We start from the raw sequence: 23,683 nt of genomic DNA, 5'->3' as shown, positions 1-23,683 counted from the left end.
CTTGGAAATAAGAAATCCACTAATATCTTCCTCAGAAGTACCACGGTTTCTATTTTTTAAAACCTTTTCAGGTTTTTATGTTTAAGACTTTCTTAATTTTATCTTTATAGGAAAGATGTGCTATATAAAGACAGTACACTCTATGAAGACCAACTAAACTAAAATGTAAAACAAAGGATGGATTAAATTATACATTATATTCTGCTATCTAGCAAGCATTTGTGTCTTGAAGTCACATAAAAACATAATGATAAAACAAAACATTTGTACAGATTTAGTACCACATAGCAGCCAGAGATGAAGTTAGCGTCAACCTCATTCAAACTGCTTGTATTACACCACTACCATTTCCCTTGTTTACATCTGAAGTAGTAGAGACTGGAGTGCTCGGATGAAAAGCCGACTGCCTTGATGGTTCACCTAGCAGCTTTAGGGTGAGGGCTGAAGGCTCCATATGGCCTGTTTCAGTTTCTCCAATACTCAGTTGGGACATGCCCACTAGTTCATCCACATTAACAGGCTCTTTGCGAAGCACGGCAATTGGCTTTAGGACCTCATGGTGAGAGGTTTCAGTTCCTTTCCCTTCTTCAAAGATAGACACACTCGATGGCCACAAAGGAAATGCAACAGGGAGATAAGCTGGGTAAAATGTCGGAATCACAGGTTGAATTTCGGTTTGGGCTTGAGGTGTAGCACTTTCTTTGAAATCTTTAACCATTTCTACCTGAGAATCTTCCATGCGCGTGTCTTCAATGGTTTCATAATCCGTCTTCAGAGAGAGATTCAAAGAAGGCATCGAGTTGTTATCTGTTTCTATTGCTTGCGGAGGTAGCACAAATTGTTCTTCCGCCACAGATGGTGTTTCTGTCACCTAAAAACAACATGACAGGATACCCCATCTTTAATGAACAAAGAATATCCAATACTCTACTAAGCAAGATCAAGGTGTGCCATGTTAGATGATTATTATAACACAGATGCATATGTGTGTGCGCGCGCGCAACTGTAAGAATCATTGTTATGCAATAACTGATTAATAGCTAAAACGTTTTATGGTTTGGATTAGTCCACCGAGGTGAACCAAAACTTGTAGACTTTATCATGGCATAATAAATATGCAAAACAAGGACAAGCCAGATTAGATACCATGTCAAAAAGACTGGATCTTCTCTTTCTCCGAGTAGCATTGGTCTGTCGAATGAAGTACTTTTGAGCATGGCTTGCTACTTGTGTAGGAGTCCTCGATACAACAAAACTGCGTGATATGCCACGCCAGTCTCCCTTCCCTAACTTCTGGAGACCAAGAAGAAACATCCGGTGCTCCTCTTCTGTCCATGGAGTGCCTAAATATGAAAGACAGCAAGGTTTCAGAATGGAGGATCTATAGAGCATCTCAAAATGTACAGGCCGCAAGAAAAAGCCACAAAAATTGTCAAAAATTCACATGCAAAGTAGTTGCTGACTCTAAGTGTAGGCAATGTTGGAAGAGAATTACAAAAGGACTAGAAATAATACATATCATTTTTTTTTTATTATTATTGTTTTTATTTTTTTGGGGGGAGGGGGGTTGTCCCTATTTGAGGATTCTTATGCCGCGTCATAACTTACAAAGTTTATAGTATTATTAATATATATGTGTGAGGGCGGGAGGGACAGACTCAAAAAAGAACTTTATTCTAGATCAAAACCCAGGACCAGATGTTTGTTTAATCAACAGCTCATATATGTATGTTTGCTGCAGTACATGGCGTTTTTGGTTTTGCTACAGCACACAATGTTTTTCTTCATCAATTACAAAGTTTGGTGTACTTGCATTGCACACTATTTTTTCCCCTAAATTATTTAATTTTTTTTTGGTTTTCAACATAACACAATTTTTTTTTCATTTATGAAATGTTTAAAAAAAATTAAAAATTTGTAGTTTTGGAAAAGTATTATTTTCAACAGCAGAATATACAAAGTAGTTTTATGGTTCTAAGATCAAAAAGGTTCTAAATGGAACCTGGCCCTCTGTGTATATATCCCTGTGTGTGTGCATGTCGTTAAATTAACCTACTTTATCTTCGCTTGAGTCTTAATTTGTAAAAAAGATTATTGTTTAACTAGATAGGGAACTGGTTAGAAGTCAAATTATTCCAAATAGAATTATTTTCTATTACGGAAAATGTTTCTAATTTTTTCCAGATCGTAGTATATTTTTCGATAATAGATTGTTTATTGTTAAGCATACTGGAAAGGGTGGGACCGGGAAGAGATTTGAACCCATAGCATTTGCCACAAAGCTATCCCTAACTTTTAACAAAACAACTGATGGATAAGAATTTAAAACGAAGATAGAATTTGGCCAATTTTTTTATAATTTATTAAAAGGAGCCAAGTCACTAATCCAAAAAAATAAGAAGATAAGACTTTCATTAAGTACAAGAATAACTTTGGAGCACGAGTTGTACAAGCAGGTGTCCCATCAGGTGTACCTTCTATAAGCATATTTATACAATTTAAATCCTCAATAGGACAAGAAAATAAAAGTGGAACCTTAGTGCAGCTTCAACTGATCAGTAATGCAATGTTGACTCGAAGCAAGCTCTGACTAAGTGACTATAATCCTATTAAACCCTATCTACTGTGTAACACAGTTTGCTATTAATAATGAGCCATCATGATCACCAGAGATGAAAGTCTTGCTTGTTACTCATCAAATCAAGTGTCAAATATAGCAAAAATATGTAAGATCACCTATGCCATTTATGCATAGGTTATTCTGTATATATTTGCAAGTATAAAGGTTATCTTTAACCATACAACCTGCTAGTACGGAGGTTCTCTTGATGCATGACTTGTCATGTGCAAGAAACCAAGTAACCTGCTATTACTACTGTATTAGCTATTAGGTATTAATACTTAACTGCCCTGGAATGATAGGGAAAATAAATATATTTGTAAAAGTAACATAATAATTCACAAGCGGATCTTACAATGCATCAATATAGGTATAACTAATAAATAGATCAGCCTGGCTTAAGGCTGTGATTAGCTGATAAGGAACCTACAAATCCTCGCCACCATATACAATTCCAGCCAGAGGATTATGTTTATGTGCTACTCAATATCAAGAGTTAATCTCTCACTCATTAATCAAGCCTTTCTGTTTATTAAAAATCCCTTTTTCAGTATTTTCACCTCAAAAATGACCAAATAAATTGGCAAGGCAACTATGGCGACAGCTATCAATACAACTTCATTTTTTTCAATGTAGTCATGGCTCCTATGCTTCACTAATCAACATACAGAAAACAGTATATGAAAGAAGTTAAATTGATCCTTAATTAAGAGAAGCAAAGATGCCAAGTACAGATGAAGGATCTGGACCAAGTCAAATATAAATATGAGGTGATAAAGCAAGTTGACAAAGCCCCAAAAGAAGTCATCTAATCTCATCTCTAGGGAAAAAACAACTTAAAGCTATCACAGATTACTCAAAGTTAAGACAGAATTGGCAAAGAATCTCGAGCAGACAGCAGCAACAATATATTAATTATTACCACATAAATTATAGTACTTGATTTACTAAACAAAAATGAAAATATGTGCTAAAATCGAGATGAAGTAATTATATCCAAACCTTATCCAAATCAACAATATAAACATGACCCACAAATCAAAATCAAAATTTTTATTCAAAACATCAACAAAACCACAAAATCATACCCACCCAACAATGAAATTAGCAGAATTTGAGCAAAGAGTGCACCTTTTTTGCGTTCCGCAACGCGGCGATTAGTGGAGCACGAAGCATGACCCGGGTCATCAGACAAGTACTCCTCGGGCACATGGGTCGGGTCACGAAGAGCATCAGAAGACGGAGAGGCCGGAGGGTTAGGAGAAGCCGCAGCAGAAGAAGATGAGTGATAGTGCAGAGCCGAAAGATTCCCCATACTCGCACTCTTCTTGATTATCGACCCATCAGTGAGCCTCACCCCGAAAAGCCTCACTCCGGCGCCGGAGCCGCCGGCCCTGGTGGGACAGGTGCGAGAGTTGTGGCCGTTGTTGCTGCAATGAGAGCACCGCCGAGTCATCTGGGCGATGCTAACTCGGGCTGTTCCACAACTCAGTTAAATCAAACCACCAATAAGATAACAATAACAAAATATACAAAGAGGAAACAATGAAATTACTAGTTGGAGATAGATAAATATAAATGATGAGAGAGAGAGAGAGTTGTGTATATAGATTACGTAAGAAAGTGTAAAGAGGGGAGATGAGTTTGTGGATGAGAAAAAAAATCAAGGAGAGAGAAGAGGGGAAGTTGTGTTTGTGCTGCGTTGTGATAATTTCGTCGAAATATAATTTCTATTTTCTAGGAGATGGGAAAGAAAACTTCTCTTTTCACTTCTTATCTACTACTTCTCCTTTATTCTTCTCATATCTCACTGGTTTCTTAATCATCATCATTATACTTCTATCTTGTCATCATTATTACATAATTAAACCACGCTTCACCTTGATTAGAAGAAATACCTGTGATGTTATAATGCTTTCTTTTTATTCTAGATTTTATTCTTTGTGAAATATATATTCTGTGTTCCAACAATTTATTATTAGTCAATTTTGTAGTTAATTTAGAAATTAGAAATTTGTAAATGACTTGCTAAATATTGGCAGATGTTGACTCAAATAAATATTTATTTTTTCAGGTGATGAGAATGAGTTGAAATGAATGAAGACCGGCTTTGAGATTTGATTACGGGACAAGTCCAACACGGTTTCACGTTTCAATTGACCTTTCATCCCTGAATGAACCTACCAAGTATTTTACTACCACGGTTCTCAGTTCTTGCGCGTCTTGTTTGGGCGTAGCTTTCTTTTTCATAATTTCCCTACTTTTCAAGAACTATAACAATAAGTTAATTGTATCTTGGCAGATAATAAATTTATCACAATCACATATTAATATATTGCAATAATTTAGTATTCAAGGCAGAAAGTGGAGCTAAATATTCGGTTTTTTCAAAAACGTGAAATAAAAAAGCTGGATATAAAACGGGACAAAAGGAGTAATAGAAACGAGGGGTGGAAGAGTAGATTACGAGAAAAAAAAAAATAAAGATTTATGTCGTGAAGAAACCTATCCGAAACAACTTGCTGCAATTGGTAGTAGAATACCTAATTGGTAAACATCGCCTTGTCCAACATACCTCTAACTTTATTGTGCTTTGGTTGCTAGATTGAATCGGTAGGAAACTATATAATCTTATCCAGAATGTTATTTGTAACGTTATCAAAAACTTTCCTTTTGTTACTACTAAATTATCACAAATCTGGAATATTCGTTATGATCTATTAGGCATATGCGTCAATCATATATAGATAAAACTATCCGTCTAAGATAATGTAAACTAAAATATTCTGTAACCTCTGTTCTTCCCGCCCTTCTAAACAATCAAGACTAGATAATCTTAGATAATCTAAAGAAACATTCCAAGCTTATCAACCTGACTATTTACTTTTACTGCTTCACCTATAGGTTCTATAGCTGGGGCTGTACATGCAACTTTCTGCGTAGGCGACAAGATCCTTTGGTTGAGGGAGACGAGTTGCCAAACCTGCAAATTATAGAGGGCACATGTTATTTTATGCACCAAGAACAAAAGCCTCTTTTCTTTCCGATAAGTAAGATACCGGGGAAGAGTATCTGTCAGGATGGAGCTTCCTTGCGAATAATTATCAGAAAGGTGAATCTGATGAACAATCATCTTACCGAGTTCATAGGCCTTGGCTGCGACCTTGGCTGCGATATGGGAAGAAATCTTTCTGATATTAGTGAATGGCGGGAAGATGAGTCCCTTGTCCAAGTTCTCTTGAGTAACCTCGGCTGCTAGAGCTTCCGCTGTTCCAACAAATACTTGAATATCATTCAATGCACAAAAAATTTAGATGACAAGTTACATAACTAATGCCGCCATTCTATTTATAACTCTGGCTAGCATCGTAATTTACTATTTAAACTTCAATTGAACTATTTAATTAACTAGGTAAACAATAAGTTGCACTTAAAGATTCAGTTGTAATGAACACTTGTATTGAGAGAGAAATGCAACTCAAGTGGTTCCGAGAACATACAGGCTGCCAAGAGCATGTCATCATGGACACGAATTGCACCGGATATAATCAAACCCAGACCCAATCCAGGGAAAATGTAAGCATTGTTTGCCTGAACAAAAAAGATAGGATATCAGTCTCCTGTAATTCTTTGTTACAAGATTAGTCTTCAAATGAGTAAAATTTTGATTTCTGACCTGGCCAGAGACATAAACCTTTCCATTATACGTAACAGCATCAAATGGACTCCCACTGGCGTAAATAGCACGGCCCTAGAAGACAAAAGAGAAGGCAGACATGATAACTAACTATTGCAGCATGTAAGGTCTAGGTGGAATGGAGTAAATTTACACAATAATGAAGGATAGGTTCTGTACAACAGTACCTTACTCCATTTATATGCTTCTTCAGCTGTGCATTCTGATTGTGAGGTTGGATTGGAAAGAGCAAAGATGACAGGTTTCTGCATACATCAATCATTTACCTCTATGTCAGTTACTTGTTGGAGGATGCTTCATTGAACCAATTTAAGCAGGCAGAACTACATGTCAAAAATACCTCATTGAACGATGCCATTGCTTCAACCACATCTTTAGTAAATGTTCTACCTACTCCTGATGATCCAATCAAAACTGTTGGCCTGATAGCCTGAAGATACAAGGCAAAAAAATTGTAAAAGGATGAGACTGAGTTGCATCTCAGACACGAACAAACACAGAGAGGGTGGAAGAAAAGTGTAAATTTTCAGACCTTGACAGCATCCACAATATCTCTAACAGGTTCATGTTCATGTGCCCAGGGCTTCTTAAAATGCTGAAGTGTTTTAAAGCGGGATCTGACGATCAGCCCCTGCAAGGAAGAAACATAAGGTAATAAGACGGAAGCATGTACATTCTCTTTATAATGCATTGGAAAGACTAGCATAGTACACTGCAGTACCTTTGAATCCACCAGCCAGATATTTTTGCGGGTCTCTTCTAATGGGATGTCAGTCTGTATAGTCACAAACGGTCATATGTCATGCGTCTGGTTGAGCAGTGACTTTGATATAAAACATAGACAAATGAAAATTACATACTGACCTGTTTTGACATCTCAAGCGCTATGAGCTCTGCAATGCCAGTGCCAGCCTGTAGCAACCAAGATAGGGATATGACATCCAAAAGAGCTTGAACTTCAACATATATGTGAACGTGAATTCCATTGATTTTATGCAAGCAATATTAGTGGATAGCTTGTTCAAAGTAATACTAACTGTAAAGTGATTGCTTTATAAATTTCATAGACTAGAATAGGTCAATTAACCCCAAAGGATCAGAAGAGGGCTATTTTAGAAATAGAAAGGCATAAAAAGAAAGAACATAATATTCTGGACAGGCTGGGTAAACGAAAGGCAAGAAGGAATACAAGTTTACAACTTAAAAGAGCCACAAATTCAGCAGAAAGGCAAAGACAAAGCAGTTTCAGAGGAATCTAGTAAGTTCACGTAAACATATGGACAATCATATGCATTGAAGATATAATGTGATCCAAATAAAGCCCTTTCCCCAACACCTTGAGATTGTAGGAAAAATTGGACTTGACCTAATATCACAGCTCGGGTTACCAAGGATCTCGAGTTTAAATCCCTCCGACACCTCATTATCTTCATCTATTGAAGTGTTCCGAGCGAGGGGGATGTTGAAAAATAATATAATCCAAATTAAAAGCCCTTTTCCTAACACCTAGTAGCATAATATTGCTTTCTAACAATATGTTCATGGCTCATTGCTTCAGTAGTTATATGTGTTACTTTGAAATTAATAGATCTTGTCTTTAGTAATAAAGATCACAGTTATGCAAGTGTTCATCAAGGCATTAAGATCACACCTCGCCTGCTCCAAGAAATAGAAATTTTTGCTCAGCCAAGGAACCACCAACCAACTTTAGGGCCGCCATAATCCCAGCAAGCACCACGGATGCTGTCCCCTGAAATTTAATTCCAACAGGAACAACATTAGAGAGTAGAATGCATACAAAATGTTTAAATGTAGAGGATGAAAGAAAGGGACTGCTAAATAATACTAGAGGGTTTTAGATTCTCAGTCAAACCTGTATATCATCATTAAAAACAAGATGGGTACTGCCATACTTGGCAAGAAGATCAAAGGCATTGTGATTTGCAAAGTCTTCAAACTGCGAGCAAAGAAAATTATTCATGCCATTATTACTAACCGAATCATTACATAGAACAAGCAGCTAAAGAATTGCGTTCCACCTGAATGAGGACTTTCTCCCCATACTTCTGCTTCACTGCCGACATGAACTCATTTAGAAGTTCAGCGTATTCCTGCAGAGAAGAAACAAAATATAGTTCAATATCAGAAAAGGCTAACTAATTAACATTTAAGTATGATTGGACATTTGCAACCTGCCCGCGCGCCCTTCTTTGCCTCAATCCAATGTAAAATTCATCATTTAATAAGTTCTCATTGTTTGTCCCCACGTCGATGGTTACAGGCAAGCACTAAAAATGATCAACACATGACACATATGTTAAAGTTTCTTCAACAAAATTTCACCATGTCAGTAACATTTATAAATTCTCAGTTTCTAAAGAAAAAGACAGGCTCGGGCAAAGAAAAAAATTACTTCTAATTTGTAAATGATTTGTCTTTAAATAAAAATGCTGCTGGTCTCAGAAGTACTTACGGCAGAAGGACGAATTCCACCAAGAGCTGTATACAAAGACAGCTTTCCTACAGGTATCCCCATCCCCTGACAGCATATATAGACTACATGTATCAACTTAGATGCAAAGATATAGAAAAACCGCAGCAGGCTCCCAAGCTTTAAAATTTGAACTCAAAACACAACACCTGGCAGCCAAGGTCCCCAAGCCCAAGAATTCGTTCTCCGTCTGTGACAACAATGACTTGAATCTTTTTCTCAGGCCAGTTCTTCAGCACCTCTAGAATTTTTCCCCTGCAAAGAGCCAATCAGTATTTATTTTCCACATCACGTCAAATATGTTGCAGCAATAAATTCTTAAACTTATATGGCAACAATGCATTTAAGCATACTTTTCCTTTAGACTGATAAAAAGACCCTGTGGACGCCTTAAGATACTCCCATACTTTTCACAGGCTTCACCAACTGTTGGTGTATATACAACTGGGAGTAGCTCCTCAACATTGTCAATGAGAAGTTTATAGAACAGCCTTTCATTTCTTTCCTATACAGAAGATCATTTCAAACAGAAAGTGCATTGACGTAAAGAAATCAAATCAAGCAAATTTCATTAATATAACATGTATACTCCTTCTACATTAAGCCAACCAGAATGGTAATTAAGTAATTAGTACAGGCAGCATAAAAAACTCAGAATATGTCTTTAGTGTTTCTCAATATATTGCAATCTACCTGAAGATCCATCATGGCCATGTATCTCTGCAAAGGAACTTGATACTGGCGTATATTGTGCATCAGCTTCTTGACCTGCACATAAAGAGAATGAGCTAGGAATGAATTGTCGACATTATAAAGAGTAAATTAAAGGTTCATAAGGTTCTCAATATCCCACTTCCGATTATTGAATTACCTGAAGATCTTGACTGACCGTAACCGGGGGAAGAAGACCTCGTAGGTAAAGTGCGTCCCTCTCTTTCTCAGCAAAGGCAAGCCCTTTGTTAAAATGAGGATCCCTCAACAACGTGTATCCACTGCAGAAAATAGACATAAACCCTGTTGGCTGAGTATCTAGTATACAACAGAAATATAAATACATGCCTGGCCACTTACAAAGGGCGACAACATAGTAGATCCATCTCTTTGAAGAAAGGTATATTCAAAACACACAAAGTATTTTTGAAATTTAATATTCAAATCCCAAAAAGAATTAAAATAGTCTCCGTCATCTGCTAAGACTAACGACTATAGACGTTCAACTTGTCGAAAAGCTCATTTATCAAAACAAATATATAACACAGTAACAGAAAATCAAACCATGCTAGATGATTATCAACAAGTATCCACGTGAATCCAGACATTAAAAGATTCCGAAAAAAAATCCATATCCGTTTCTTTTAGTAAATCTAAGTCTCCGTATTTCAAATACAGAAATATTGGACAAACATATAAGGAAATCGATGCTATAATTTATCAGAAAGCATTTCTCTTCCAATTTATTTTTTTAATTCAAGAAAACAAAAGCGACGGCATATAATTATCTCTAATAGCTGAAAGGAACATCAATGTCTACAAATACAAATAAATTGAGACTTAAAACACAAACAGCACCAAAACACACACACACACCAACACGGAAAAAAAATTACTCTGTATAGTTATTATACCTTGCAACAGAGACAGACCAAGGAGTGATGGACTGATCTTCAGTTGCGCTATCCTCGCCGTACACGTCTTCAACGCCACCAGAAACGGCCACCACCGGAGCAGCAGCAGCGTCTCTAATTTCTTTTAAACTACTCTCCGCTAAAACGGTGACGTTTCGTTCTTCCGGTCGGCCATTCGAACTCGCCGCCGCCGACACCACAACTGAAGGCCTCCATTGCGACTGCCTTAACCTACCGGAAAATCCACATAGCGAGTTGTTCTGCACAAACACAAAAAAAAAAAACATAAATTAATATCTAAAAAATAATAATAGTATAATAAATTATTAATGTTCTATTCAATTTAAACGAAAGAAGTGATCACCAGAAAATGAGTTCCGATTGAAGAGATCATAATGTGAGAACCGGAGGTGTGTAGATACGAATTATTTTTTGAGAAGAGAGAAGCAAGGTTGTGTGTATGTATAGAAAGAATATGTGTGTATATATTTGTGATGGACGGCTGAGATGAAAAGTGGGGAAGATTTAAAATGAAATTTATGGTACAAGGAGCTGACGTGGAAATTCACGATGATGACGTGGAGGGTTTATTACATCTGACAGGACGCGGAAAGCTGAGAATGTGAAATAAGTGGGGGTGTGTTAGGGTGTAATAAGCCGCACATTAAGATCGGTGGTCTTGGTAATAGTACATGTTTTATGACTACAGGAGGAAGTGCCACGTGGACGACGGCACGACCACGGATTTGTTGGTTAGAAATTTAGAGACTCTACAGTTTGGTGGTGTTTTGTTGTCTAGACTAGAAGGCAATATTGGGCCCAAATTACTATCCATAGGGTTGGACTGTGCAGTCTTTTTAGGAAATTCATCACCTCCTTCACCGATACTAATACTCTCTCTTCAACTTTTTGGTTGAATTAAAACAATATTCATAAATAAAAGATAATTATTAATTTATTTATTTGAATATTTATAACTTATTATGCATAAAATTATTAAATGATATTATAGTAATATTATAAATTATCCTTTAAAATAAACTTATATATTTATATAAAATCAAATTCTAAAATCAAAATTAAGTTATTAAAAAAATTAGAATTTTTATGTCTTCGTTAATTCATGTTTACGATACCAGTAAATGATTATGACCTATAAATCAAAAAACGGGTCTCAAATTTCCAACTAGACACCCACTAATATCCAATTCTTTGGGCAAATAAACCAAAAAAAAAAAAAATTCTAAACAGGAGAATGGTGGAAAATATCTTCTCATTTAAATATTTTGTTAAGTATCTCCTACTTGTTAAATCCATGTGAAAAAACTAAACTCAATTACTCAGATCCAGTTTTACTAAACTTTTATTGTGTGATCAAAATTTAAATAAAGATATAACATTTGCTCCCAAAAAAAAATTAAATAAAGATATAACATTGTTACTGTAATAGCTAATCGTTTATATAAATAGGGTCTTACTCCAGTACAAACTCCTTACTGTACAAACGTACAAACTAGTGATTATAACAATAATATTTAATGATTAGCATATTTTAATTTAACAAATACATACATACATTCATCACCACCGTCACCACAATCACCTCCAATCACCACCACCACGACCACCCCACCCACCACCACCACGACTGCCCAGCGCCACTCTCTCTCTCTCCACCATCCACCACCAACCACCACTGCCCAGCGCCTCTCTCTCTCTCACCACCACCCACCACCTATCACCACCCACCACCACCAACCACTGCTAGCGGCTCTCTCTCTCTGGTTGTTCCCTCACTGATTAGTGCTATACACACACAAACACACACATTCACCACTGCTTTTCTCATCTCCCTCGATCGTGTTTCTAGCACTGCCCTTGCGCCGGCGTCGCGGCTGTCGCCGGCCGCGCTGCACCACCACTCGGCTATGCCGCCCCGTAAGTGCTCTCCTCCCCTTATCTCTCCATCAGACCCTCCTGGTAGATTTAGTGATTATGTTCAATCATTTAGTGATTGTGTTCAAGTCATTTAGTGATTGTTTGTACGCTTGTACACTAAGGGGTCATTTGGCAAATCTGAATGAATTACATCTGATTGAATAATATATCTGAATCATATGAATCAATAAAATATCTGAATGATGAATAATAAATATTGTTTGGCATTTTTTTGTAGTGTCTGAATGATAATTTTTTTATTATTTTTGCTCTTTAACCAGATAAATTTGTGAACTCATTTATGAATATCGTTCAACTATTATTATTACAATATTATGCTATTAGATAGATATGATAATTATTATATGAATTTTAAGAAAGAAAATATTATAAGAAGACTTTATCGAATAAAAATAAATTAATAAATAGTGAAAGAATAAATTTAATAATGTCATGCAAATATATAAAATAGCTAATCCATATAATTTTTTAGAAAAAACCACACTAGTATACATTGCTGCAAAAGTAGTTGTCTTTGCGCAAGAGCTGAACTGATAATTCAGGATTTTAAAAAGGAATCGCTCAGCTGTTCATGATCCGCTCAGCTCTGCCATAAAAGGTTATCAAATGAACTGAACCGCCTGGATCGGTCAGTTTTGTCCATTAAGCAGTCATTCAGACCGAAACAAATTGGGCCTAAGGAGTTTGTATTTAAGCACTTGCCTATATAAATATACTGTAACCATCAAGCTGTATCAGCTGGTTTGAAAGGTCTTGACGGATGGACGGATGGTAATAGTCAAAATAGTTGGCAACTCATCGAACTGGCGTCCCACGTTTATGACTAACCATTTGGATCTAAGACTTCTTTTTCTATTTTGCCTAGTGTAAGACTTTAATGTTAGTGTTTGATTGGGGTGAATGATTCCGGATGGAATGGAATTAAAAATGAACTATTTTATAGATAATTTTCAAAAATTTCATTCATTCTTTCATTCCATTCCTCAGATCATGTGCTAGATTTCACACCTTCAATTTGAGATGAAATGTTCTATTTTCTCTCATCCTTAATTTCTTCTCAAATCTCATCATATCAATTTTGCACTTCCTCGATTTTTTTCAAAATTTTCTTCCTATCTCTATTATTTTCATGTATTTTTACTCATTGCATTCCATTCTATTCCATTCTCCCCAAACAAACACAACATAAGATTACTAAGCTGTGGACTAAGAGGGGTGTATTGGATTGAGATTTTAAAGCATTTTTTTGCATTTATGAAATTCGAGGGTATTCGATTGGGATTGTTTGAAATCCATTAAAATCTTGAGGTATTCAATTGGGATTTCAAATTATGCTACAAAATCTGGTGGTATTCAATTGGGATTTTAAATTATGCTTTAAAATCCGATGGTATTCAATTGGGATTGTTTAAAATCCATTAAAATCTGATGGTATTCAAATGCTGATGGATTTTTTTGCATTTCATAAAATGATGGATTTTGTGGCATTCTTCAGTGTATTTTAAGTTTTTTGAAATCCCATCAAAATCAATGGGATTTTGAAGCATTGTACTTAAATCCTATCAACTCTGCGACATTTTATCAAGAATCCGCACAAAATCAAAATCAGACACAATCCATTAAAATCCATAGACCAAAAACAATCCATTAAAATCCCAATCGAATACACCCCTCTAAGACATCAAGTTCATTAAAATAATGGAACTGGACATATTGAAAACTTGTGTATTTACAATGGTAAAACTGAATCAATCTTTACAAAGTGCTGCATGGCCATATAGTACATGGAATGGCTGGTTTTATATATCTATTCATATAAAATTCGGTAACATATTACTATCTGATTCTACCTTGTCTGAAAGTTGAGAGTTCTCAAGCACAGAGCATACATGAATGCAAAAAACACTGTGAACCCAACTATTATTGTACCCACTGGCACCATGAAATCAGGATCATATCCGAACTGCACTTCCATATAGGCCTTGATCGATGGGTCGGGCGTCACACCTGGAACCTCGATAGTGTCTTCCACGTCGCCAAATTGTGACACGATCAATCCGTACACAGTCCATGCCATTGGGCATATGTAATAGTACCACATCCAATATACTGGAATTCGCTGGCGTTTTCAATTTTGGAAGAAATGTAAATTTGTTAGTCAGCAAGATAAAGCTATAAGGTTATAATGCATATAACTATTAACAGATGTCTAAGAGCTTACTGGTTTGGGAATGTAGAAACCGGAGAATAAGTTAAAGAGTCCGACGAAGGCCCCGGATAGTATTGCTGCTATTTGGTGATTAGGTGTCAAGGATACAGTCATCATCCCGTAGTAAGTGAAGTAAAGAAATGTGAAGAAGTGGATAAAGATGAACAACAAGAACTTAGAGGCTGTCCATTCGAATCCCAGCATGGAGTACGCGATTATGGAGTAAACTATTGTTTGGAATAGCGTGTATGGTATCTCAACAAATACCTAATGACCAAGGCAGTGTTAAACTGTTAATTGAATGATAAAAATCTGAATGATTTCAAATCACGTGGATGAATATATGTGTGCTAACCTGTGCCATGGCATATGGTAATGCAGAGTACATTCCTGCAGATCTTTCGCGATAAAAAACTGTTCTCTCAACGTCTATTAGTGGCTGTACCGTCATGCAGTTGTTAATCCCAATAAACATCACAGAATTCACCATGGCTCCAATGATAGTGTATAGCTCATTGCTTCTTTCCCTGAACCAATAACAGAGGAATTAGCAAAAGATCTTGTAGTTTGTAAGAGTACTGTAAAACAACAAGGATTAAGCAGGCGGGTGATTAATACAGACCGCTGAGCGCCAATTTTCCAGAAAACTGCCCCCAGAATTATTGCAACTGTCCCGGTGAAAAAGAATCTGACAAGGTTATAATCAGGGGTTCGCCAATAACTAAGCCTTTGTTTCCATAAGCAAGAGGTGAACTGCTCCCATGTGGACCGCGAATATTTTGTAGGAAAATATAGGTCCTCCTGCCCTGGACTAGGTGTGCTCAGCTCCTTCACTAATACCTTGTTTCTTCTGCTTGTAACCAACATTGTTAGTCCCAAGTTTCAACATATTTCTTTATAACAATAAAATTTATAGTTATGAGTGACTTGTAAGTTGGCCTTACTGATATAACTTTGATGACTGGTAGTGCTCGGCAAAGTCCATTCCAAGTCGAAACTCTGCACTAACTGAGCTGACTTCAAGCATCCATGTGGCAGGGTTGTATTTTTCTTTGATTTTTGGGACCCCGTCGATCTCCTGCAATAAATTGTGGAATTAGTACATTCTTTCTCTGAAAATCGGGATCCTCTGTTTCTATATAAATCCTCAAAATACCACAACTCTGGTGAAGGTAAAAATACCTCAAAATATTCGACTAGAATATGAGAATTCCGTCCCAAAGGTCCTGAGTAAATAACTTGTCCCCCGCATTTTAGGAGTAGCAACTGATACCACAAAAGAGTACATTATTATTAGGGTAGAGAGAGATGCGTGTGTGTGTGTGTGTGTGTGAGAGAGAGAGAGAGGGAGGGAGGGAGAGGCTTGTGCATTACCTCGTCAAATGCTTCAAATATATCAATGCTAGGCTGATGTATTGTGCAAACAACAGTTCGCCCTGTGTCCACCGTGTTTCTGACAGTTCGCATAACGATTGCTGCAGCTCTAGCATCAAGACCTGAAGTTGGTTCATCCATAAATATGATTGAGGGATTCGCGACAAGCTCAACAGCTATTGTCAGTCTCTTTCTTTGTTCTGTTGACAAACCACTGACTCCCGGAAGACCCACGATCGAATCCTTAAGATTGTCTAGTTCAACCAGACTGATTACTTCATCTACAAATGTCTTTGGACGAAAAAGAACTGTAATTACTTCAAATTATCTCAATCATGCTTAGAATTTTGACACAATTAATATATTATTACCATCTTGTCCTCTGTGTGTATGTCTCTGGAGAGACGAAGGAATGCTGAGTAAATTAATGATTCACGAACAGTGACTTGAGGTGAGTGGATATCATTCTGCTCACAGTATCCGGTTACTCGAGCAAATGTTTCTTGTTTCTTTGGATAACCTGAAATTCTGATGTCACCTTCTATGTGACCTCCAGTTTTTCTCCCTGATAAAACATCCATCAGTGTGGTCTTTCCAGCACCACTTACTCCCATCAGTGCAGTCAGAATTCCAGGCTTAAATGCACCAGTTACTTGTGAAAGTAACTGGAGCTTGTCATGATCCACTTGTTCCTTCATCTGCTGTCCATAATAAAAGATATATATTATGAAGGAATTGCCTGAGTATATTATCATATAGAATTTATTCATAGAGTGAGAGTTCAACCGGAGGCACATCCACAAAGTAATTTACGGCATCAAATGACATGGCAAGTGGGGTGAATGGAAGAACCATTCCTCTCTTAGGACCAATTCCAGCTGCTGCAGTCGCGAGGCTTGCATAATCAGTCATGTCAGGTTTGTTGTAGTTTGATTGATTACTTTTTTGTTGGTTTGCCATTTCTTCTGAAAGTACAAAACTCAATCCAGTGAATGATAGAATTTATATTACTTATTTAGGTCTGACTGAAGTTACTTCATATCCTTACTTGGAGTGCCTCCATCAGAAGTGAATTCGAATCCTCTGAGCGAGTCTGACTCTATCCTTGCACTTCTGCTTCCGGGGCTTTTTGTTATTGCATTTTCTGTTTCTCTAGATGTTGTTGCTTGTCTAGTTTCTGGTGCTGATGCATTAAGAGAATGGTAAAGGATATATAGGCTACATGAAGAGTTTATCAATCCAATCTTAGAGAAAAGAGAAGAACTTACAACTCAGGTATGTAAGAGCGAACGTGAAGAGAATGTTAAAGAGAATTATAAAGCCAAACAGAGCAGCTGCGCATATCCAAACCCAATTTGGGTCGATAGAGAAGTTAAAGCTCTTTAAGACTGCAACGCCTAAGCTGGTATTGTTGTCAGAAGCCTGTGTTTAATCATATGCTCAGACAACTGCACTCACTAAATGTAACAATTGTAATATTCACAATATTGTTCAAGTCGATAAAGCCTGACAAAAAAAATAGGAAGGATCGTCTGAATTCCATACCAGCTTGTTCATCCACCTTGGAGCAAGCATCTCATTTACAGCTAGGGAACTTGTAGTGTAAGGTATTGGTGAAATCCAGTAAGCCCACTCTAACCAACTTGGGACATCATCTGTCACAATTAATGTAATTATTGGTTAGTCGAGTTATTGATATGCATAACCGTCTCACACTCAGATTTTGGGACTATCTTGTTCATACACTTCTATATGTTGTAAATGAATATTTTTCCCTTCTATATGACATATCTCAGGAGTTCTATAGCAGTGAATAATTGCTTTTGCTGACCTTTTGGAAGAATAAACCCAAAAAGAATTAAAACGAGAAGAGTGAGTCCTCCACCAGTATTTGACACAAATTTGGTTCTGCATACTCCACAGATTAATCTAAAAAGGCTATTAGCCATTTGCTGTATCAGAAATATCAGCAGCAGCTGTGTGAAAAACCTGAAATTCAGATATGGTACAAAAGTTCTTATATACATGGATTAAGATCTTGATAGTACTAATAATTCTAGCTGTCCCATGGAAAGAGATAAAACTAACCAAGGTCAAGTTAAATGTGAACTAGCTGTGGAAGTGAGAATTACCTACTAGCTTCTGGCGCATATCCAATAGCATAATAAGTTACGCCTGTATAAGCTGTGGATTCCAACACAGATATTGGTAACGAGAGAAGAAATATTGGAAGTGTGAAAGCCCATGGTGGGTGGAAGAGAAGGTCTCTTTGCTTGTAAAATACAGGAAGTCGCTGAATGGTGAGAGAAAGTTCAGCGAAACCATTGAAGATATTAATTAGCACCGCAAATGAAATTGAACCAATATAAACTGCCCCATCGGCTTCATTATCAGCTTTCATTTTTTTACTCAAAAACACAGTTGCTGTGATGACTGCCATTATGATTATCTGGACCATCTTGAACACATAAAAGAAGGAATTTCTCCTTATCAGTAACCATTCTTTATCATAAGTGGCCTTCAGTATCTCCACTTTAGAATCCAGATATTTATTGAAAACTAGAGCAGCGCCATGGCTTGTTGACTTGTCGTATGGGATAGAAAGATCGTTCTCAAGCCTTAGGCCTACATGAAAACGTTTGAACTGACTTGCGAATTCTGAAACAGATATGTATTTGTAAGGTTGAGTTTTGTCTTCCCAGTACTGTTCTTGGTCCTTCATTGAGGTAACCTGCTTGCACTGATAACGTTAAAGACCTGCAATAGATAGAGTCTTGTAGAAAGATTCACCTGCATACTATAAAAATTGCATTACCTACCTCTTGTAAGAAGTCAGCAACACCCTTACGCTCTGGACATTTGAATCCACATTTATGGAAGAATTCGACTATGTGATCCCGTGGGCCTTGGTAAACAATCTGTCCCTCGGATATTAGAATGATATCATCAAAGAGATTGAACGTCTCAGGATCCGGTTGAAGGAGGGACATCAACACAGTAGCCTCGGTTAAATGGACTATCTGCTGCAAGCACTTGACTATCTGAAATGTTGTAGAGCTGTCCAAGCCAGTTGATATTTCATCCATAAAAAGGGTTTTGGTCGGCCCAACAATCATTTCTCCTGTGAGCACTTGCATCAATATTCCGCCAATGTGGATATAATTCTCTAAACAATGCCAGACATTTTTTTAATAGAACATTGAGAAAAATAATCTAACCTGTTGTTACTCTTTTTTTCTGGCCGCCTGATATTCCTCGTAGCATTTCATCCCCAATTATAGTGTCTTCGCATATGTCAAGTCCTAATAACTGTATTTGTTCAAATTAAAAATAAAATTTCTTAAAATTTAAATTTGCAGGAAAGTATAATATGCACATTGACATAGGATCTGAAAGTTTTGTCTTCAGCTTACCCTTAAAGTGTAATCAGTGATTAAACTGCTCTGAATGCCTTGAATTGCTGTTTGCTTTAGTCATCAAGGAGCAAAACAGATAAGATTAAAAAAATACTACACCATGTGTGTTTCTTGTTGATTTGTTACTGTACGTGCAATTGCGTACCTTCATGAAAAGATCAAGCTCAGCATCAGGACAGATTCCCGCCTCTTTTTCTTTCCTCAGAAGCTCGGTTAAGAGTTCTGCAATATTTTTTAGGAAATCAGACTCAGCGAAAAATAATGAACATCAGAATGTCAGATAAATGTCTAAAATGATTAATGTACCATATCTTGATCCAACACCCTGGCACCTTGCAGAAAAATCCAGGGTTTCTTTTACAGTCATTTGTCCAACATGAACATCATTTTGGCTAATATATGCAGATGTCTTCTGCGCCACAAACTCTTCAAGGGTATGTCCATTATAAGTAATTTCTCCTTCAACCTGCAGCTCCCCATTCATAATCAATTAGATAATAATAAATTGAATTTTTTTGACATTTTACTTGCCAAGAATGTGTATAAACTAATGGTGTTTTTGAGTAGTACTTAAAAACACTATATGTTTAGTAACCTTTAAGTTAGAGTCCAGTTTTCCGGCCAGAGCCAACAAGAAGGTTGTCTTTCCGGAAGAAGGTGGGCCTAATAGCAGGGCCATTCTGTATACCAACAACAAGAATTTCAGTAAATTTCGTAAAATTGTGAGCAATTGGCAGCTTGCCGGATGTCGAGAGTATTTTCTTATATTTTTCACATAGCTATCTACCTTGCTGGTTTAATTATCCCAGTTGCATCTTTCAGGATTGTAAGTTTTGCTTTCTTGCCCGATTTAAAGCCAAACCAGCTCAAAGCTGCTTCGGCTACGTTCAGTGCAGCATTTGATAAGGTCGGAAGTGTTCTATCTCCAATGAAGCAGTGAGCATCCACTGTTAAATTCTCAAACCTAACCTCTACTGTGGGAAGTTCGATCCCTACCCTGAGACCAGAAAAACAAAGCAAATAAAGTACGCATACAACTCAATTAATAAACTGGTTATAGATTACGTGTGTAAGATTTAGAATTTTGATGATCCGTGAGAAGTTGAATATTAACCTGGCTCTGTAACAACACTTATAAATTATACGAGCAAATATAATGACTACTTACTTTTGTGGAATGCTAGATATGTCTAAAATGCATTTACATTTTTTTGTATTATACATCAAAGGCTTACTTGTCAATGCGTCTCCTAAAATTTCTTAAGAATTTGTCATTATCATCCTTGGGAATCTTAAACAGCCTATCAATGAATTCTTTCCGATCAGTCCTGTTTAGCTTCCGGACATCAATCTCTTTGTGTTCAACCTTTCCATTATCTTTGTCATCATTGCCATAAGTAACAGAGGTAACTATAGCTCTTCTTACCCTTTTGTGAGTAGGCAGTTTCTCCAGAACAGCCAATCTTAGAGCAACTTCATCGTCGTTTGCTCTATTCCATTTTCTGGAACTTCCAAACGTATCTTCCATATTACGACTGATTATCCTGCTGAGATTCCCAGTCCCTTCTGCAAAAGTCTCCCGGTCCCCCATCTAATGATCTAATACTAACTTCAATTTGAATCTGAATTTTATGTTACTCTTATTTGCGTTTTTCCAGATATTTTTGCCAATATATTTGAGGAACCACTGACCAAAGTAGTGCTGGTTCAAGTAGAGTAATGTGCTGTCCGCAGAAGCATCATTTATGTGTACATTTGTGGAGAGCCTGTTTTGTTTTCTTTTGCTGATTTTGTAGTGGCAGGAGTCGAACAGGATCCTTCAGCTGGGGAGCAATCTGGACAACCACAAGAGTACTGCAGGCTGGCTTAACCTTCTGGACTTATCTTTTCCAGTACCTTTCTTGTATTGATAAATTAAACACTCGGTCCTTGTCCCTGTATGAGAATAAGACATATGAAATAAAAATTGTGGCCCGCAAGGGTTGGTTCAGCTGGTTAAAAACGAGGACTTGTATCCCCTTGGTCACAGGTTCGACTCTCGAAGGGAGGAGAATTTGTGATTATGCCTCCGGGGCCTAGCGGGTTCCTACATTAAAAATAAATAAATAAATAAATATAAAAATTGTGAGCCCTCAATAAATTTAAAAAAAAATTGTGAGCCTTCCCCTTGGCAGCATTCTCAATAAATTTTAAAAAAAAATTGTGAGCCCTCATGATCTTCCCCTTGGCAGCATTGGCGAAATGCTTATTTAATCGGGGGGATGTGAGTGTAAACATAAGATTCCTTCATTCTTTGGCTAGGGTTCACTGCCTACAAGTTCATAACCTTGATCCTAAAACATCAAGATAAAATAAAACTCGCTACTTAGATGGAGCAAGAGAAATCAAGAACACTGCAGTACAAAAACTGGCCACTGTGAGTCTCTGGCATGGCTTCTAGTAGCAGGATTTACCATTATTTTTAAACAATGTCGACAAGCATATAAATTGTGTTTTCATATGCAAACTAATCCTGATTCAATTAGGAAGCTGCACTACTCTTTCCTTTCAATGTCTTGTCCGAACATAAATAAAACAGAGAGCTGTTGTGAAATTTGACAAAGCAATTAGTAATAAGACTCGCCTAGATAATATTTCGTTATCCTACAGAACTGGAGTAAAGTGTGTTATTGCCATTTGTGCACAATATTGATGCGGATACAGGTACAGTAAATTCATTCCTACCGTTGTTGAACTGAATTATTCCTCGGATTGACTCGTTGAATTTTAATATTGTGAAGTTCTTGCTTGTGATTTTATCGAAACAGGTGAATCAGATGAACCTCAGACTCGTACTTCATAGAAGATTCCAAAAGTTTCTGTTTTAGGTGGTAAGTGTTTTGGAAAGTACAGAAGCAGGCCAGCTTGTTCAAATGCTGTATTTTACTCTTATAGTCTTATGTGCCTGAATAAGTTTACAGCCATAATTCAAGCAATGAGTTCAAAAGTAGACAAATTCAGCTTAGTTTAATGCCAATTCTCAGCTCTGCTCTATTCTATCTAAAGTTTTATATAACTACGAAAAAGACCTTAACATTATCAAAAAAGATCTTTTGACTTTTCCAGTGACTTATAATTTAATAATCAGAATACCTCTCACAAAATCCAAGTGAGAAAATTGATGAACAGTAAACTACAAGGTCAAGAATCACGTTGAACATGACATTTGTCACTTTATAAAAATATTTTTAAATGTGCAAAGATAATCTACGTCGACAATTTTTGTGTTTTAAATTTCTTTCCATGTTGTTCCAAACAAACTTTTTTATGCTCTATTGGTTTGATTATCTCAATTAAATGTTGTCAAAAAAATAATGATCTTTCTATGTAGATGATTAACCATAACTTTTTATTAAATAATTTTAATTACATAACATTTTATAAAGAGTGACTATATATATATAAATAATATTAAAATAATTCTAATTTAAGCAAAATAGCTTGATTTCTGAGTAGTGTTCTGAATTATGAATCACATCCTCCTTTACTTCATATAAAACGGTTTATTAACACAAAAATAAAGTTAACAAATAGTATCGGTAATTTTTTACTCATTCTCTCCTTCAAAACCCTAGCCTCCCTAGTCTCCGTTGAAAAATTTTGAAGGGGTTTCCATCGGTTTTCACCGGTGGAAAGCCCCAATTTCTTGTTTTCTGTGTTCTTGGTTTGAAATCTTATTTCCTCTTCAATAAGTTCCAATTTATTTGGGTTTTGTTTGTCTCTCCTTCTTGTGAGAGTTGGTTTGTTTTGTTTCGATGTGTTTTGATGTTCTTCATGACCGAGGTTATAGATCGGCATGATTTTCATGGTTTTGATTCAGATTTGAAGGTTATTATGAGATCGCATCTATGGTCAATTGTTCAGAACACTCAGGTGAAAATCAATCAGATGGAAACAGGTGTGTATATTCAAATCATCTTCAAATCGCTCGGTTGCCTCTCCAAGAAGGAAGGATTCAACAGCGATATTCTTGAGCGTCTGTCCAATTTCGATTGTGTTTGTAGATGCCGTATGACTTTTAATTAATGAATTGATTCATTTTTATCAAAAAAAAAACAAAAACAAATAGTATCGATTAGAGTTTGGGTTAGACTTAAACTTAAATTAATGACTTATTATTATAATTTAATTTTGACAAATATATATAAATTAAATTATCTTTCAAATTTTTTATTACCTATGATTTACGAGTTAAATTCATATTTTTTAGTGATATTAGTAAGATGATGGATATGTTGTTCAATCGACATAAA

General features: G+C 36.5%; 3 protein-coding genes across 4 annotated transcripts; all 3 read right to left on the bottom strand.

Moving 5' to 3' along the window:
* Nucleotides 1-178: 178 nt before the first annotated feature.
* Nucleotides 179-4,455, bottom strand: LOC108209085 (transcription factor MYBS3-like). Its single transcript, XM_017379817.2, has 3 exons — nt 3,752-4,455; nt 1,147-1,343; nt 179-871 (listed from the first exon to the last, which is right to left on the bottom strand). Exons 1-3 carry the CDS (start codon nt 4,074-4,076, stop codon nt 320-322), a joined length of 1,074 nt encoding a protein of 357 aa, XP_017235306.1. The 5' UTR covers nt 4,077-4,455; the 3' UTR covers nt 179-319.
* An 860-nt stretch (nt 4,456-5,315) lies between these two features.
* LOC108209084 (NADP-dependent malic enzyme, chloroplastic-like) lies at nt 5,316-10,956 on the bottom strand. Its single transcript, XM_017379816.2, has 20 exons — nt 10,798-10,956; nt 10,434-10,693; nt 9,680-9,800; nt 9,502-9,576; nt 9,162-9,313; nt 8,958-9,063; nt 8,791-8,856; nt 8,510-8,605; nt 8,357-8,428; nt 8,191-8,274; nt 7,969-8,067; nt 7,182-7,229; nt 7,039-7,092; nt 6,850-6,948; nt 6,658-6,747; nt 6,485-6,562; nt 6,297-6,371; nt 6,121-6,211; nt 5,759-5,887; nt 5,316-5,603 (listed from the first exon to the last, which is right to left on the bottom strand). The coding sequence occupies exons 1-20, from the start codon at nt 10,825-10,827 to the stop codon at nt 5,515-5,517; spliced, it is 1,914 nt and encodes a 637-aa protein (XP_017235305.1). The 5' UTR covers nt 10,828-10,956; the 3' UTR covers nt 5,316-5,514.
* Nucleotides 10,957-14,078: 3,122 nt separating this feature from the next.
* LOC108207985 (ABC transporter G family member 29-like) lies at nt 14,079-21,353 on the bottom strand. 2 transcript variants are annotated; one of them, XM_064088030.1, is made up of 22 exons: nt 20,627-21,353; nt 20,179-20,388; nt 19,987-20,071; nt 19,698-19,857; nt 19,537-19,613; nt 19,389-19,442; nt 19,194-19,284; nt 18,795-19,096; nt 18,108-18,706; nt 17,807-17,964; nt 17,521-17,630; nt 17,244-17,397; nt 17,024-17,158; nt 16,762-16,940; nt 16,347-16,676; nt 15,976-16,266; nt 15,784-15,867; nt 15,546-15,679; nt 15,224-15,451; nt 14,957-15,128; nt 14,614-14,868; nt 14,079-14,511 (listed from the first exon to the last, which is right to left on the bottom strand). In XM_064088030.1, the coding sequence occupies exons 1-22, from the start codon at nt 20,980-20,982 to the stop codon at nt 14,239-14,241; spliced, it is 4,437 nt and encodes a 1,478-aa protein (XP_063944100.1). In that variant the 5' UTR covers nt 20,983-21,353; the 3' UTR covers nt 14,079-14,238. The 2 variants fall into 2 exon arrangements, with proteins under 2 accessions (XP_063944100.1, XP_063944101.1); XM_064088031.1 differs by having other exon boundaries at nt 16,347-16,673.
* Nucleotides 21,354-23,683: the final 2,330 nt, after the last annotated feature.

Source organism: Daucus carota, chromosome 2, assembly GCF_001625215.2.
Source record: "Daucus carota subsp. sativus chromosome 2, DH1 v3.0, whole genome shotgun sequence".
Classification (NCBI taxonomy): Eukaryota; Viridiplantae; Streptophyta; class Magnoliopsida; order Apiales; family Apiaceae; genus Daucus; species Daucus carota.
The sequence above is the reverse complement of the archived record's forward strand: the minus strand, read 5'-3'. Positions and strand labels throughout refer to the sequence as shown.